Genomic DNA, 18121 nt, shown 5'->3' with positions numbered 1-18121 from the left:
CAGTAACTCAATATAAACTAATCTCCCTCAGCTTTCCCAGTAAAAGCAACAGGCCTGTGCAACCCAACTACATTTCCCATCATTCTGTAGCACATAAAAACAATAAAAATACACTTCTGGTCAGAAGTTTGGAATAATTAAGATTTTTTTTAAATGGTTTTTGAAATAAGTCTCTGCACACTAAGCCTTTTATTTGATCAAAAATACAGGAAAAAATGTAATATTGTGAAATATTATTACGATGTAAAATAGCGTTTTTCTATTTTAATATAGATTAAAATCTAATTTATTCCTGTGATGCAAAGCTGAATATTCAGCATCATTACTCCAGTCTTCAGTGTCACATGATCCTTCAGAAATCATTCTAATATGTTGATTTATTATCAGTGCTGGAAACTGTTGTGCTGCTTAATAATTTTTTGGAACCTGTGATACTTTTTTTCAGGATTCTTTGATGAATAAAAAGTTAAAAAGAAGAGCATTTATTTAAAATAGACTAACAGTATACACTACAGTTCAAAAGTTTAGGTTCAGTAAATTTTATTCTTTATTTTTTGAAAGAAATTAAAACTTTTATTCAGCAAGGATGAACTGTTGCCAACATTGATAATTCTAATAATAAATCAGCATATTAGAATGATTTCTTAAGGATCATGTGACGCTTTATACTGGAGTAATGGCTGATGGAAATTCAGCTTTGCATCACAGAAATAAATTATATTTTAAAGGAATTAAAATAGAAACCATTATATTATATTGTAATAACATTTTGCAAGATTACAGTTTTTTCTGTATTTTTGATCAAATAAATGCAGCCTTGATGCACATAAGAGACTTCTTTAAAAAAACATTACAAGTCTTACTGATCCCAAACTTTTGAACGGTAGTGTATATATTTATATATGTATATGTGATACTTGTTTTCTTTATTTTCTGCTTAAAAGGGCAGGACGTCTACACAGAAGAGCACAGCAGACCCAGTGTGGAACGAGCAGGTGGTGTTTAAGGAGATGTTTCCTCCACTGTGTCAAAGACTTAAGATCCGGGTTCTGGATGAGGGAAGCATGAATGATGTGGCCATTGGGACTCATTACATTGATCTACACACCATCTCAAATGACAACGATGGAGACAATGGTTCGCCATTTCATTACATTGTTAAAAAAGAGGTTCTGAATTATAGTGGCCACAAAAAGTATTTGGACACCTTAGAAATGTCTGAAAATTATTCTGTTAGAAAAATAAAATACAAAAAAATATCAAGCCAAGTAGCGTCTTCAAACAAATGGTGGTAGTTATTTAGCATACTCTATTCTTTTATAATTTATTGCTCTTCTCAAGGTTTCCTGCCCACATTTGGACCGGCATGGATCAACCTCTACGGTTCACTTCGTAATTCCACACTGGTGGACGACAGCCAGGAGCTGAACGAGGGTGTTGGAGAGGGGGTGTCCTACAGAGGCAGGGTTTACATAGAGCTGAGTGTGGAGATCCTATCTGGAGGTGCTCCTGACTCTAAAGCCCTGCTCTCAAAAATCAGTCTGAAAGATACCAAGGGAGGAAAAGCAGTGGCGAAAGATCCCAAAACTGGAACAGGAGCCGGAGGTGAGGAAGACAAATCCAAGACTATAGGGCCCGAGGTGATGCCAGTCGAGCCCCCACAGAAGGTTAGGTGTTTGCAGCCGTCTTTCTCCTTTTTGCGCTTTTCTTTAATCTGTCCATCTCACATCTTTTTTTTTCTATTTTTCTATCCATTGTACTAACATTCCCATTATATTGTAAAGCCACCCAAGTCATTGTTTAACTTTAATGTAGATAAATGATGAAGACATGGAAACCTTCCTGCTCTTTGGCTGTGTGTCTGAGACCTCCATGATTGACAGAAGAATCGGTGATAGACCTGTCAGCCTTGAGTTCACCATTGGTAAACATGATGGGACTTACATTCAACAACATATATGCCACTTTCCACAAATAGGTTCAAAATAGGGTCTGAAACTCAACTTTTAATTTTTTTCTGGTCATGGTGGAGATGCTTAATTTGAATGATTAATGTTCATATAGTCAGCCTCGGGAGGATAAACTAAATGCGAAATTAGCTCTTTTATTTTCAACCTATTTTATGTGAAGTTTGTCATTTTTTTTCAACCCTGTTACCAATTTTTGGACTTGTCTAAATATAGTTTTAAACCTTTTTCTTGCATTAATTCTAGATGAGAAAAAATAATAGCAAAATAAAATTAATAAATACAAATATAGAAAAAGAAACTACATCAGGATGTATTAATAAAAAAGAGGCATATTTATCCAATTAAGCTGTCACTCAGTAGAGACTTGTTCATTTGAGAACAAGTATTGGTTTAAGCTCCAATAAATAAACTTAAAAATATCATTTTTTTTACTTGTTCATGACCATTTTTCCATAAAATGTCTTTGGGCATTAATTCTAGATGAGAAAAAATAATAGCAAAATAAAATTAATAAATACAAATATAGAAAAAGAAACTACATCAGGATGTATTAATAAAAAAGAGGCATATTTATCCAATTAAGCTGTCACTCAGTAGAGACTTGTTCATTTGAGAAGAAGTATTGGTTTAAGCTACAATAAATAAACTTAAAAATATCATTTTTTTTTACTTGTTCATGACCATTTTTCCATAAAATGTCTTTGGTAACAACAAGGCTGAACAGTTGAGTTTAATGAATACATTCAAGCTCTTTTTGAGTGTCACAGTTGTTAGAAATGCTCAGTTCTTTGTAATCGACAAACCTTGTGGTAACTATTTGGTAACAAGGTTGCAGAAAAAAATTTTTTTTTAAATTTATATTAGTATTTTTTGTAGTTAAAATTACTAAAAAGCAAAACGAATGTACTAAATGTCATTTGAACAGAATTTGATTCAAAATTATGTTACTGTTATATGATTTTAGGAGTAGGGGTGTGAAAACATTTAAGATCTTTAGGAAGGCATGATACATGCCGTTATTCTTAAACACCTGAAGAACTAGCAATTATATGATTATACATATAATATGACCCCTTTAAATGTGTACATGTTTATTCAGGTAACTTTGGGAACTTAATTGATGGTACTGCGCAGCCTACTTCAAAGAAAAAGCTTGAAGATGTCTCAGTGACCACTCCACTTCTGGACACTGCAGCAACAATGCCGTGCAAATCTACTACAACACCAGAAAGACCTCTTTTCGGAGATGCACAGAGGTGCTTGGATCAAACAACACTAACAAGTTTATACCTTCATTAATTAATGGAAAATACCTTAGTCATGAATAAAACTGGCCCCATAATCTTGTTTGTGCAGGCACTACATGCACTTGCCCATCAGAGCGCAAAAGCCCTGTGTGTATGTTTATAGCAGCTGGGAGGATCGAGCATACCGACTCCATCATGCCAACATGCTGGACACAATTGCCCTGATGTTTGTATGTGAACCCTAAACCTAGTAATCTTTTATTACATTGGCATGAAATCAGTTAGTAGTTCATGTGATTCTTTTCATTTAATGTTAATCAGGAGGAGGGAATCGCTAAGGTGGCGGAATTGGATAAAATGTTGTCTCCAGAAGCAATGACTCTCATGCACCTTGTTCTTCGGGAATTTAGAAGAGATGCCAGGTAGGTCTAAAGGCCATAGGGAATCCCTGTGGAATTAATGGAGATATTCAGTGATAACAGAACAAAAGCTCTTTACCATTAATAGGGGTCTTAACATACTGTTAATGTTAATACATAATGTTAATAGTTTTATGTTCCAATTTCGTACCTTATACCAGTGTCTCCCAACCCTGGTCCTGGAGGCACCCCAACACTGCACGTTTTGTATGTCTCCTTAATCAAACACACCTGATTCAGGTCATCATCTCATTAGTAGAGACTCCAAGACCTGAAACTGGAGTGTCAGAGAAAGGAGACTTGCAAAATGTGCAGTGTTGGGGTGCCTCAAGGACCAGGGTTGGGTACCACTGCCTTATACACCATGACAGGGTGAAACTAATTTCTGAACACCCAATAGGTGTCACTGTTGTGTTAGTTATTACTTTTGTGTCACTGTTCTGCATTATGAAAGGTAAAATATTTTCATAGCAAAATCAAGTGTTTTATTTCACAAGATCAAAGAAAATGTATTGCTCATGAGCCCTATAAGTGGTTTGTTCACCCAAAAATGAAAATTCTGTCTTAATTTACTCACTTGTCTGACTTTCTTTATCCGTGGTCCATTATTATTTATTTTTTATTTTTTAGTCCATACAATGAAAGACTGTGGGATCTAGTGTTGTTTTGGACCCCACTGACTTTCATTGTATGGACAAAAACAATTGGGACATTTTTCTTTTGTGTTCCACAGAGGAAAGATACAGGTTTGTAAAAACATGAGTACATAATGAAAGAATTTAAATTTTGGGGTGAACTATCCCTTTAATGTACTCTCTTCAATAAAATTCTAAAACTGTGTCCTAATTATGTTTCTGCTGGATGTAATGGTATGTTTACTGCAGTGAGTTTATTGCTTTTGCTGAAAAGAAGGTGAAGGCCAGCAACTTGACCTTACTGGACAAAAAGAGGCTCACTCTGTGCAAACAGGAGCTGGTGAGTCTCTTCTGTGCATGCTCTCATTTTTTAAACACCCCTATCTGTAAAACTTCATTCTAACCCTTTTTTTCTTTTACTATTCCTGTATGACTATGAATTATTGCTCATTGCGGCTTTTCCTCCACAGTCTAGTCCAACTCATTCATTTCACATCCAAAATATAAAATTTGTAAAGAAATTAATTTGTAGGTTCAATTTAAAAAAAAATGTTGCTGCTGTTTAGGAAAGTATGACTGAAGTAGCTGGAGGACTCCTTGAGCCCAAGAGGAGATCTTTGACTGTAAAAGAGATGATGCTGGAAGTCCAGAAAATTAAAAAGAAACTGAGATTCCTTGTGGAAGAGGTTGTTATTTTGTGTCACTATTATATGCACATCCTTGACCTCTTATATGTATAATGTAAGTCTCCATCATTACTAATATTTCTCTTCATCTCACGCCTTTCTTAGCCTCAACACACTTTACCAGATGTGTTTGTGTGTCTGGTCAGTAATAACAAGCGTCTGGCGTATGCCAGAATCCCTGCTCGTCACCTGCTCTTCTCACAAAGCCCAGAGCAGAGAGGCCGAGACTGTGGGAAGATCAACACCCTGTTCCTCAAGGTGTGAACTCTGAAATCAAATGCAAATCACATAAAATAGAAAACTGACAAATGCTGAAATACATTTTGTTGGCACTTCTCCTGTAGCTTTTAAAAGGAAATGTATCTTTCAGCCTCCAGGGAAGCGAGGACCAGGGTGGACAGTCCAGGCTAAACTCGATGTGTATTTATGGCTGGGAACTTGCAGAGATTCATTCCACATGTTGGACAATCTCCCATCAGGCTTTGAACTGGAAGGTATCTCATCTGAGGACAGGACTGGCCCTCCTCCTGATTATTTACTCTACACAGGCAAGATTGCTCGGCACTCTGTGTTGTTTTTTTGTTTTTTTCCCCAGTGTCCATTCTTTTTATCTGTAACTGATTTGCATGTTGTCTTGCTGTTTGACCCTGTTTGCTGCTGGTTTGCAGAGCAGCACTTGTTCCAGCTGAGGGCTCATATGTACCAGGCCCGTGGTCTCATTGCAGCAGATAACACTGGCCTCTCAGACCCCTTTGCCTGGGTGTCTTTTCTGTCCAATAGCCAAAGCACTGGTGTAAGCATGAGTTTGTGTGATGTTATTCTAGACAAAAATCCAATAGATGATGCTGTTAACTGCACCAGTATATTCTGAATTAGAATATTCTTTCACTAGTTTAGATTAGATACAACTTTATTATTATTGTGGTTCTACGAAAATGTGCAAGGTTTTGAGAAAGTTTCACTAGTGAATCAATTGTCAAAATACTTTTTAGAACATGTATAGAGAAGTGAGAGCACCTATTTTACATATACATGCTTTGTTTGGTTTTGGATAATTAGTCACAAAGGATATAATTACCACAAAGCAAATAACCTTATAATGTGAAAAGGTAATTGACATTTGTTCATATTGTCATTTTTTTTAGATCATCAAGCAAACTTTAACTCCTACATGGAATCAGCTGATCCTGATAAATAATGTGTGTCTGTATGGAGGGCTTTATGAAATGGTCCAGGAGCCACCGCTAGTTGTGATTGAGGTGTATGATGATGATGCAGTGGTGAGGAAAACACATTCACTTAAATATACAGACTACAGATGTAGGTCTTCTCCTAGTGTGGATTGTCCTGTTATTTAATTAACCCTTATATGCAGCTGAAAAAAGTTGTATTGTTTCTCTTCTACTTCGCAATATTTCTCAGTCTGTCTTAAATGTTTTGAGCTGAAGCAATGGTTTGCTCTCTTCAGGGTATAGAGTACCTGGGGTCGACAATGGCTGTTCCTGTAGTCAAACTGTCAGATGAGCGATACTCCCCTCCTCAGCTGCAGTACAGCCCTCTGTTCTGTGGCAGCTTGTCAGGAGGAGACATACTGGGAGCGTTTGAACTCATTCAGGTCCAGTCTAACAAACACAGCACATTTACAATGTAACAATGTAGTAATGTGGCTGAATCGGTTATTTATTACTATTACTAAAAATAAAATGCTATTTATATGTTCAACTAACATGTATAATCTAATACAGAAAGTAATATGGTGTCTGCTGTATATCTTGTCCCATGATCCTGTAGATCTCAAAGTCAGGAGAAAATACACTTCCTGATTTAGATGAGCCGGATGGAGGGGTTATTCCAGTACCCTCATACATTCGACCTGTGCTCTGCAAGTACAGAATTGAGGTGAACAATCCATGACTTGTGGTCAATGTAAAGTACAAAAATAAATAAATAAATAAAAAACAGGGTAAACACTTTATTACCATTCTTATGAAAGCACATTGCATTGCAATAGTTAAGCTGACAATTGTAAACGTGAAAATATTTCAAGCAGTAAATTGTAAACAAATTACATGTCTTTGCATAGTGTGAGACAGATTTTGAGATTTGTGTTTTGCCGCCGTTTCATTTCATACACTGATTGTAAAGACTTTGTTTTCTTTTCGATTCACAGTCGTTAGTCATTTGAATCTAAGGCCATCATTATTCTTGAAAATCATTTATGAGCCATTGATTTCATGAGTTCATGAACAAAATCTAAGCCCCCTCATACAAAAAAAATTAATATATATTTATTTACTGTATTTTTTTTTTATTAAACTGTATATGGATTTTGTTAAACAACATACATACATACAACACAGATTTAAATAATTCAGGTTTAACTACATTGTTGCATTGTATACCTATTCAGGGCAATTCCTATAAATGCAACACATTTTTGCTTTTCAATTTTGGCTTTTGAGTGCTTTCTGCTAGATGTATTTACATCTTTCATGTGTCAACTTGTGACATCTTGTTCTGAAACCTTTAGTCAGAGCTTTTTTCGTTTGGTGTCAAACCACTATATCTCAAATCAATGATCTTTTCCCAAAAGTGTTATGAATTCCTCTTAGTTTTATAAGCATCTCTCAAATGTCATTCAATATCTGATCAGCGTTTACACATGTAGACAAAACTGTATGGTGGTAGTTGGAAATAGTCTTGTGGTCTACAGCATATATCAAGTCTCACTATTATTAGGTGTTACTACATTTGTGCTCAAAATTGCTTATGTGTAATTAAGTGTTTTGTCAATTACAAAATTGTAACATGGGTCTACTATTTTGAGTCTTTGGTAAATAAATGTAGCTTTTTTTCAATGCACTATTAGTGTTTTGTCTGTACTATGTATACCAGTCTTGTTGAGTTTTTTTTGTTTCTGTGCACTGCAGGTTTTGTTCTGGGGCCTCAGAGAGCTGAAGAAAGTTCAGCTTTTATCTGTCGATCGGCCCCAAGTTTTTATCAAGTGTGCGGGAGGAGGCGTCAACTCTTCAGTCATACAGAGTTACAAGAAAAACCCAAACTTCACAATACTTGTGGATGCCTTTGATGTGGTAAGCCAACTGCTGCAATAACAGGGTATATGGTGTCGTCCCCATCGCTCTGCTCACGTGATTCCTCTCTAAGCATTCAGCTGATCTCAGCATGTCTGTGTCCGCTGTTATCTGTCTGTAGGAGCTGCCTGAAGACGAATACCTCCTCCCTCCTCTTACTATCACTGTGGTGGACTGGAGGGCCTTTGGGCGGAGCACACTTGTGGGTAGTCATATGATCAACAACCTGGCCTTATTCAAACACATCCCCACATTAGTTCAACAGCCTCAACCGGAACCCAGAAACATAGCAGGTAACACACATCCCAGTTCTAGTCCCTGAGATTTTTGTCCCAACAAAAAATCTAACCTATACCTCTTGCATGAAATAATTAATGTCTAGGAAAAATATTATGATCCCCAGCCCCCAATAATATATAATCCCAGATGGTCTCGGACAGGATGCTTAATCTTGCTTCTGCAGAATTTAGTTCAAACCCTGCTCAAACACATCTGTCTGTATGTAATCAATCCCTAAACCCACTGAGCAATGAATAAAAATGATTGTCTAAATCTAATTTAAAGTATGGTTTGTTTTTGGCCTGTAGTGGCTCAGCTGTCTCTGCAGCAGAGTGTTGTGCCACCGCCTGATGAGGAGATCGCCATTGAAATAGAGCCGGAGGAAATAATCACCGCTGCCTCTAAAACTGAGCCAGACTTCCAGGACAAGAAGGTTTATTTTTTGAGTTGGATAAATTTGAGAAAACATCACATTAACACCGGTGTTACCAAATATGTATCTAAAACATCCTACATCAATGGAAAATTTATTTATTCAGCTTTCAGATGATTTATAAATCTCAATTTCGAAAAATTGACACTTAAGACTTGTTTTGTGGTCCAGGGTCACATATGTGCAAGTAGAAGCATATAAACACATGCACACATTACCAATCTACTATGACTATCAAACTCTTCATCAATGCCAGGTGTCGAAGAAGAGCAAACGAACATCTACGAAAAGGAAGAAACGCACCACAGCTGATGAGTCTGCTGATAATGTCATTGATTGGTGGTCGAAATACTATACATCAATGGAGAAGATCCAACTGGTAAGCTTCCAAACTAGTTAAAAAATAAATAAATATATAAACACTTTTTTTTTTTGCTAACTAGTTGTTTTGTACCACAACTTCTTTCTTAGGCAAAGCAAAAAGAAAACAATCCATTTCCACTGCTCTTTGAAAATAGTAGGTGATATCTGAGTTTATTCCAAAATCATTCTTGTCCTCTGGATCATGTAGACACATCATGCTCCAGCTTTAGTCAAACATGATCACGTTGTGATGTGTTTCAGTAACTCCTTTGGAGAACATTATTTCCGAAGGATTGATCAGTCTGGGTAAGAATGACTGGGAGACTGTCCATTGCATGGCCCTCTTTCTTTGTTGCGGTCAACAGGATTGCAGAATGTTTTGTTTACTATGCAAACCCTGTGCATTTGAATGGAATTAAATTGTCTACATATTCTTTTAAAACTTAAAAAAAAAATTAAATGCTGCTTACACGAGAGATCACACAACATTTTGCAATCCCAGTGAACCAAGATCTGCACCTCTATTTCTGGGTTTTGTACACATACACTACTTTTCAAAAGTTTAGGGTCGGTAAGATTTTTTAATGTTTTTGAAAGAAGTCTCTTATGCTTGCCAAAGCTGCATTTATTATTATTATTATTATTATTTACAGCATTGGTTACTTTTAATGTAATTTAAAATGTAATTATTTCTGTGATGGCAAAGCTGAATTTTCAGCAGCCATTACTCCAGTCTTCAGTGTCACATGATCCTTTGATATAATTTTAATATGCTGACTTGGTGTTCAAGACTTTTATCAAAGTATGTTCATCAAAAGTATGGAGAAATATATTTATCAAATAAATTAAGCATTTGTTCCCTCATTCTAATTAAATCGTGGCCTCGAATTAAGAATTCGTTCCCAGGGCTTATTGATTAGTCCCCTCATTTTGGTACTGAGGGAATGAATTTACACAATGTGGCCAGGATTTACTAAATATATATATATGTCATTCTGGGCTCTGTACAAAAGAAGAGCATTTATTTGAAGTTTTTGTAACATTATAAATGTCTTTACTGTCATTTTAATGTGTCCTTGCTAAATACAAGTGTTAATTTCTTTCTTTCTTTCTTTTCTGTCAAAAAACTAAAAACTAATTTCATGTTAATGGCAGTACGTTGAGAAGTTGTCAGCTGGTTGGTTTGTGTTGGTTGTATAATACACTAAAAACTGCTGGTGGAAGTGATAAAAGCATATTTAATTGATTCTTTAATTTACTTTTAATTTCTTAATATCAGTTTACCTTCAAAGTCTTTTAGACTGTGTGCAAGTTATTTTGATAGGCTGTTTTTTCCCTTCTTTTTTGTGGTATCTTTAGCATCAAATATTAAAGACAAGAAAAAGGAGGTGAATTACAAGAGTGTGGTAGAACAGCCCAGGCTTGTAACATTACAGGTAAAATGTGTCATTACAATGCTTAGTTTACCTGCAAATATTGTCTATACAATAAATGAGGATTTATCTATTAAATGGATGTGCAGTCTCACTTGTCAATCACTTCAGGTGTATGACAAAGAGTTGGAGGCTGAGTTTGGGCCTTTTGACGACTGGGTTAAAACCTTCGAACTCTATCGAGGAAAGGCCAATGAGGAAGAAGGTTCTGCTGATGAAAGATTTGTTGGGAAGTTTAAGGTAAAGTGGTTTTGAAGTACCATTACATACATGGAGGCTTTTTAAGATCCAGGTCACAGAATTCCCATCATTGATTGTGCCATCAGGGCAGGTTCTGTCTGTACAAGCTGCCTGAAACGGATGATGAGGAGGAGGATGGATATTTGGATTCTGGGCAGTTTAAAATAAACCAGGGTATTCCTCCAAACACTGCCGTGGACGTCCTTATCCGTGTGTACATAGTTGCAGTAAGTGCAGTTTTTGATTCTAGAGTATTGATGCTGTTGAAAGTACTTATTGTTTCGTTTTTGATAATTGTTACGTATTATTTGTTCATGCTTTAAAATGAAATAGATCTAGTTTCACTGATGATGGTTATTTCTGGTCTGTTGCTGGTTTGACTAGTCAAGTCAAGTTTATTTTCACGATACAAATGATTGCAAAGCAACTTTACAGCAAATTAAGTTTCTACAATATTTAGTGGTAGCTTATCAGTGGTGACTGTCAGTTAATGTACATATGGCAGAAATGTACGGAAAAATCAATTTAAGACGTAATAAAACAGACGATGAACACTATTAACAGCAATTATTATATGATGCAATCAAACTTATAGCAAAATGTGGTAGTTCTGTATGTTGTTTCAGGGTTGGCATCATCTGAGGTCCTCTGAGGGGTTGGCATCATCTCTTCTCAGGTGTTCTGGATCCAGACTGAAGCTTGTGTAAATCCTAGTTACCACGGGATGTCAATTATGTATAGAGACATAATTAGCGTAGCTGCTGTTCCAACCAAGCAAAAATGATTTGTTTAACCCAAACTAAAGAATAATAATGTGCATTTGATCAGATATAACTGCAGTACAAGATTATGAGATGCATTATTTGAATGCTTGGCCAAAGAGATGTGTCTTTAATCTAGATTTAAACAGAGAGAGCGTGTCTGAACCCCGAACGTTATCAGGAAGGCTATTCCAGAGTTTGGGAGCCAAATGCGAAAAAGCTCTACCTCCTTTAGTGGACTTTGCTATCCTAGGTACTACCAAAAACTTCCAAGTTAGTTTTTCTCCATTTGCGCTCAAGACTACGAGTTTTTTCTGGAGAGAAGGGGTATTACTGTTGTACCATGGCAGGGTCCGTGGTGTCCCGGCGCCGGAGTGAAGGACATCTGAGAAGATCGCGTCCTGGGTGCACCGGGCCTGTGCAGAGAAACACACGGAGTAGAGGTGGTGGGAGAATTAGTGGATTAGTGGAATTAGTGACTAGTGGACCAGGACACATTAAATTGATCAAAAGTGACAGTAAAGACTTTTACAAGATTCCTATTTCAAAACAAATGCTTTTCTTTTGAGCTTTCTATTCATCAATATTCACATGATAGTCATTTGTCACTCTCTTATGCATTTTAGGCCTTCAATCTGCACCCTGCGGACCCAGATGGCAAAGCAGACCCTTACATAGTGCTGAAACTTGGGAAAACTGAGATCAAAGACAGAGACAATTACATCCCAAAGCAGCTCAACCCAGTGTTTGGAAGGTGAACGAGCACAATGAACTTTGAAATTCTACTAACTCTGTTTTTCTTTGAGGTTCATTCTCTCTTCATCTTTCTCTGCTGTTCAGATCCTTTGAATTTCAAGCCACTTTCCCCAAGGAATCCCTGCTAACTATTCTCATCTATGACTATGACACTGTTGGTGGTGATGATTTGATTGGAGAAACACAGATTGATTTAGAGAACCGTTTTTACAGCAGGCATCGAGCTACCTGCGGCCTGCCTACTGAATATACCATGTGAGTACTTATAACATTTTCATCTTCTATCGAAGTTATTTTCATGCCCACCTTTGATGCATCAATTGATGATCTCATGTGACCTAGAGAGGGTTATAATGCATGGAGGGACTGCATCAAGCCAACAGACCTGTTGATTAAGCTTTGCAAAGAAAACAAACTGGACAACCCTAGCTTTTCTCCAGGACGTATTACCATTGGAAGCAAAGTTTTTACAGGGAAAACTGTATTTGCTGATGAAGGTAGGTAATTCTTTTGGCGTACATCAAATATTGTTGATTAATAATTAAAGGAGTAATGTACCACAAGTATTTGCTGCTGCTTCACAGATCAGATGGTGGAGTCGTACGAGCACCTGGCTCTGAAGGTGCTGCAAAGGTGGTCTGAGATGCCCAATGGTGGTTGTAAACTTGTGCCAGAGCATATTGAAACTCGCGCACTCTACCTCAAAGACAAACCAGGAATAGACCAGGTGCTGTGTGTTGTTTAAAGGATTATGCAACCTTAATGCACTATATATACATTAAGAATGCATATATGAGTAATTTGGGTGGTGGAGTGATTCTCAGGGATGTTTCTCAGGGTCATCTGCAGATGTGGGTGGACATTTTTCCCATGGATATGCCTCATCCTGGCCCTCCTGTGGATATTTCCCCTCGCAAACCCAAAGGGTAAGATCCACTAAACCATCTTACTGGGTTGTGCTATAAAATGAATACTTGTTTGACACATCTTATGTTTTTTGTTTTGTTTTGTTTTTTTATAAAGTTATGAGTTGAGGATCATTATCTGGAACACTGAAGATGTCATACTGGAGGACACCAACTTCATAACAGGACAGCAGTCAAGTGACATTTATGTTAAAGGGTAATCGCAAAAAGTGTATCACAATAAATATAGACAATCTTTAATTATTTATATATTGAAAAAGTCTCCCAATATATACTACTGTTCAAAAGTTTGAGGTTAGTAAGATGTGTGTGTGTGTGTGTGTGTGTGTGTATACAGTACATATGTTAGTTAATACTTTTATTCAGCAAGGATGCATTGAATTGATCAAAGAATACTGAAAAAAAGTCATGATTTATTTATTCCACAAAAATATTAAGCAACATGTGACACTGAAGACTGGAATAATTGCTGCCAAAAATTCAGATTTACATTTACATTTGAAAAAATATTATTTTATTTTAAATTGTAATAATGTTTCACAGTATTACTGTCTTAGTGTATTTTTGACTAAATAATGCAGCTTTTGTGAACATAAGAGACTTGCCGACCTCAAACTTTTGAATGGTAGTGTAGATATTGTTGCAAAAGGAGAAGTTTTCTGAAAATGAATGCTTTTGTGTTTTAAGTAAACTCTGGTGAATTTCATGTTTTTCTTTAGGTGGTTAAAGGGGCTTGAGGATGACAGCCAGGAAACTGATGTCCATTACAATTCTCTGACTGGAGAGGGCAACTTCAACTGGCGCTTTGTGTTCCCCTTTAACTACCTGCCGGCTGAGAAAGTGGTGGTGGTACAAAAGCGAGAAAGCATCCTCTCTCTGGACAAAACTGAACAGAAGATCCCTGCAGTCCTTGTTATGCAGGTGTGGGATTTTGAGAGGCTTTCTTCTGATGACTTCCTGGGTAAGAATCTCTTTTGTTTAACATGCTTACATTTGCATCTGTTTTATATGCATCACGTCCTCCCTAGAACCGCTCTGTTGTCACTCCTGATGGGATTTGACTTAGCTCACAGTCCCTCTACTTGAGTAGCAAAAACACACAATTATACCTAAGAAACTTGGCTTAAAATAGTTGTTATTAATACTTCATGAAGATCATTTTTATGTCCATAGGCTCAGTGGAGTTGGACCTGCATGGGTTTCCACGTGGAGCTAAATCAGCTAAAGCTTGTAGGATGGAAATGCTGACAGAAACCACAGAGAACATCTCTATCTTCCAGCAGAAACGCTCCAAAGGCTGGTGGCCCTTCATTAAAGCTGGAGATCTCACAGTGTGTGAATTGAATTATTTCACTGAAAAAAAAAATTGTGAATTAAACTCTGTGTAAAGCTCAATGGCTCGTTAGCAAACAATCAAAACCTAAACTTTTGACTAATTTATTCTAAATGTAATTATGTTATCCGTTTTCATTTGTTCTATACAAAGCAGTAGGTATGGGAATGAATGTCTTTACACAAACATGTGACCTAATAAAAGTAGTGTTTCAACTTTTCTTTACGTAGGGGAAGGTAGAAGCGGAGTTTCATCTGGTAACAGCTGAAGAGGCAGAGAAAAATCCAGTGGGACGTGCACGCAAGGAACCAGAGCCTCTAGAGAAACCAAAGTAATGTGACTAATACACTTATTTTAACACCTATTTCAGATGTTTTTATTCATATTATTACCAGGGCTGTCAATCAAATTAAAAACATATAGGCCAATATAATTAGAAAAACAAACTGAATTGACTTACATATGTTTAAGGTAGTTCTACTCTATGTACTATATACTGTATGTGAATTATTTCTAATATCAAACTTTGACTTTTCTAGTCGTCCAGACACATCCTTCTCCTGGTTTATGAATCCTTTCAAGTGCTTCTTTCACCTGATCTGGGGGAACTACAAGAAATACATCATTGCCGGACTGGTGCTGTTGATCGTGACCTTGTTCCTGGTTCTTATCTTCTACACCCTCCCCGGGGCGATCAGTAGTAAGATAGTCAACGGGTAATCAAACACCCTGATAAAGTAACTGGACACAAATGAGCAGCACAAATTTAACTTGTTATTGTTGTTGCTTTAATGAAGCACACATTTAAACGCTTGCTCTGCAGGTAGAACATAACAGGCTTTGCTGATTTTAGGAACAATCTTCTATTTAATATGCACCAACAAATGTAACATTCACACAACATTAAATGTTTAATAATCTTTAAACAGCATAAAACATTGAACATAGCACATGAAAACTGTAGGAAACATGTTTTATTAATCACATCCTACCTTCTGTAAACTGTCAGATGAACAGATTTGTTCTACTTGTAGAGCTTTGAATCTAGATAAAAGATTATGAAGTGACTTTTTCAGAATGACAGCAATAATTCAAAAATGAATATTTGTGTAAATGCAGTGACATAAAACAAGCGAGCACAACCCCAACGAATCAATGTCATGTAAATTTGTGATTGTTACAAAGAGTTAAAATAACATTTTTCAGTCTTTGTGAAACACATAGTGTATTGCCTTGTGTTGAAACCAGAAATGATCTAAAAAATGATAGTGATTTATTCTCAGCTCGTTGAAATTTCTTGTTCTTTCTCAGAATACTAATTAAACTGAATTTAACTGTAGCACTGGTAGTATGTTATGAAGTAAGAAATGTAGCTTTATGAAGTTCTGATTCAAAGACCAGAACAAGTCTTAAATGTTAATGTAGTATTTCAGTTGTTGTTTTTAGTGTGGCTTTTGAGCCTTAAAGCTCCGGCTCTTGAATTATGGAAGCAACAGTCACAATACATAATGTGCACTTTTTTTGTAAGTCACTTTGGCTAAAAAAACAACAACAACTAAGATAGCTGTAAGTGAATCAATAACCAAAACTGATAGGGCTCTTGGTTTACAGTTTTCCCCATTACTGACACAATAGAAAAATATTCCATACCTTTTCATACCAAAACATACCATTATATCAACCACCAAAACAGAGACTAATTTCCAGAAACTATAAACAGCATTCACCGCTTTTTCTGTTAAACCACATTTGCCTGCTCAAAATCGAACACGCATATTAGCTTACACAGCAATTTTGCAATGCGTGCTCATTTAGAAAGCACTGGCATACAACATTTTTTGGTCAACAAAAAAATGTCAACATGGTTATTGCCGACAATGCCGTTTACTAGAAAAATTTAGGCAACAAAAATGAACATGAAGGTATATTTCAATGAATGAACCAAATTAGTATTTCAAACCACCCTGAACACTGCAGTCAAAAATACAGATGAAAAACATTTCCGCAAGCACGTGAGCCAGCATAACCAGGGCAGTCATGCTGACAAATGTCAGTTTCCACTGCATGCAGAGCACAAATTTCTTCACCAATGACCACAATATCCTTGGAAAATATTTTTGTACCTTTTTAGTTTACGTTATTCAGCTCAGTTGAATTTAGAATGCATTTTATAATGCAATTTGAGTTGTTTAATGTTACTAAATAACCAGTTTTTTCTACTCAATTTGGATTCAGTTTGCAACGGTCAAAGTAAACATGAATGTGTTTTTGAATAGTCCAATTTTTGGACTATTTTTGCACAGATCAGTATGATTTTTTGTTTTTAAGTTTCATAGTATTAGGAAAAAAGTGTCTCGCTTCGGAAAATGTCACTTTGTTAAGCATTAAGATGACAACAACTCAGCGCTGTCATTAATTAGTGACGTTTCAATTTCAAATGGTAATGCATGGAATTTACGGAAAAGCTCAACTAAATAACAGTGTTAATAAATGGGGGGCGTGGTGACTTTGGTGATCGGCGCTCCAGTCAATCTACTCCACAGCCAATCACTGGCCCCCTCCTTGCTCGGGCCCCGGGGCTTCAGCCCCGCCTAGCCCTATGGTTAAAACGGCCCTGGCTGCATCATTGGTAAGTTGATCGAGGTGCAGTGGTTCTGTGCTGTGATAGCGCTGAGAGGCCAGACGGCATCAGGCCTACATTGATGTCATGTGCCACTGCAGATTGAGTAGGACTGGGCCCCAGCTGCAGCAGCAGATTATATGTGCCAGTCTCTGACAGTCCCCTTCTGAATCCAAACCCACCGCGCGGCGCCGTCGCTCCGCCTCGCCTGCGGGTGGAGATCAGGCTGCCACGCTGGGCAGGTGAACTCTGCACAGCGGCTCCGCTAAACTGTGCAGCCTGCGAGGCCATCAGACAGCCTTGTAATTTGCGTTTGGCACGCCAGCGGGCCACTCGAAGACGAGTCTTTTCCCTCCGTTCCCTTACCAAGTCTGCAAGCAGAGCCTGCGGTAGAGTCTGCTCCAGCTCACGCCGTCGGTTTGTATTACGGCCTCTCAGAGTTCGGCTGCGTTTGTATTCTTCATACAGATTCAGGTCCTTACGTCTCGGACGCACCTGCTTTAGGACCCCTGCCACAGACAGCTGAGAGTCGTCATCTAAATACAGCCAGGGAAGAGAGAGATTACATATATTAATACAAATATTCAGTATTTTAACTAAATATTGAGGCATTTCACACAAGTAGAAAGTGATGATTTAAAACACCTTTACTGTTTTATATGATGTTAATATGATGCATTTATGAATTTATACCAAAATTTTTATCGTTTATTTAAATATTTAAATAAACATTAACTGAAATTAAATAAAATATTTTTAAAATATTTAATTTCAGCTAGTTGCCAAAGCAATATTTCCAATTTTCTTTTATTTTATTGATTTTATAAGTTTCATTTATTTTATACTAAAATACAAATTTTAACTAAAGTTAAAAAATAAGAAAACAACTATATAGAAATATTAAAAAACTAACTCAAAAACAAAAAAA

The 18121-nt window shown here is 36.8% G+C and overlaps 2 protein-coding genes across 2 annotated transcripts in view; one reads left to right on the top strand and one right to left on the bottom strand.

Annotated features, from left to right (window-relative positions):
- LOC107668383 (fer-1-like protein 6) overlaps positions 1 to 15912 on the top strand; it is a 19954-nt gene extending 4042 nt beyond the window's left edge. Inside the window, exons 5-36 of the mRNA XM_016460231.1 lie at positions 945 to 1137; positions 1342 to 1667; positions 1816 to 1924; positions 3070 to 3226; positions 3327 to 3447; positions 3539 to 3639; positions 4521 to 4611; positions 4838 to 4957; positions 5063 to 5215; positions 5328 to 5505; positions 5626 to 5750; positions 6103 to 6237; positions 6426 to 6572; positions 6749 to 6856; positions 7888 to 8049; positions 8171 to 8342; positions 8637 to 8761; positions 9018 to 9140; positions 9233 to 9278; positions 10484 to 10560; positions 10669 to 10797; positions 10884 to 11024; positions 12185 to 12312; positions 12399 to 12569; positions 12657 to 12811; positions 12899 to 13041; positions 13152 to 13240; positions 13338 to 13436; positions 13960 to 14201; positions 14414 to 14571; positions 14804 to 14904; positions 15113 to 15912. Coding sequence (XP_016315717.1) covers positions 945 to 1137; positions 1342 to 1667; positions 1816 to 1924; positions 3070 to 3226; positions 3327 to 3447; positions 3539 to 3639; positions 4521 to 4611; positions 4838 to 4957; positions 5063 to 5215; positions 5328 to 5505; positions 5626 to 5750; positions 6103 to 6237; positions 6426 to 6572; positions 6749 to 6856; positions 7888 to 8049; positions 8171 to 8342; positions 8637 to 8761; positions 9018 to 9140; positions 9233 to 9278; positions 10484 to 10560; positions 10669 to 10797; positions 10884 to 11024; positions 12185 to 12312; positions 12399 to 12569; positions 12657 to 12811; positions 12899 to 13041; positions 13152 to 13240; positions 13338 to 13436; positions 13960 to 14201; positions 14414 to 14571; positions 14804 to 14904; positions 15113 to 15293 — 4506 coding nt within the window. The 3' untranslated portion in view covers positions 15294 to 15912. The remainder of the gene's footprint in view (positions 1 to 944; positions 1138 to 1341; positions 1668 to 1815; positions 1925 to 3069; positions 3227 to 3326; positions 3448 to 3538; positions 3640 to 4520; positions 4612 to 4837; positions 4958 to 5062; positions 5216 to 5327; positions 5506 to 5625; positions 5751 to 6102; positions 6238 to 6425; positions 6573 to 6748; positions 6857 to 7887; positions 8050 to 8170; positions 8343 to 8636; positions 8762 to 9017; positions 9141 to 9232; positions 9279 to 10483; positions 10561 to 10668; positions 10798 to 10883; positions 11025 to 12184; positions 12313 to 12398; positions 12570 to 12656; positions 12812 to 12898; positions 13042 to 13151; positions 13241 to 13337; positions 13437 to 13959; positions 14202 to 14413; positions 14572 to 14803; positions 14905 to 15112) is intronic.
- Positions 15913 to 17174: 1262 nt separating this feature from the next.
- Positions 17175 to 18121, bottom strand: part of LOC107668355 (uncharacterized) — a 12456-nt gene continuing 11509 nt past the window's right edge. Inside the window, exon 4 of the mRNA XM_016460200.1 lies at positions 17175 to 17729. Within this exon, the coding sequence (XP_016315686.1) occupies positions 17197 to 17729 (533 nt within the window). The 3' untranslated portion in view covers positions 17175 to 17196. The remainder of the gene's footprint in view (positions 17730 to 18121) is intronic.

This window comes from Sinocyclocheilus anshuiensis, unplaced genomic scaffold (assembly GCF_001515605.1).
Source record: "Sinocyclocheilus anshuiensis isolate Anshui unplaced genomic scaffold, SAMN03320099.WGS_v1.1 scaffold1237, whole genome shotgun sequence".
NCBI lineage: Eukaryota > Metazoa > Chordata > Actinopteri > Cypriniformes > Cyprinidae > Sinocyclocheilus > Sinocyclocheilus anshuiensis.
This window is presented reverse-complemented; position numbering and strand designations above follow the sequence as displayed.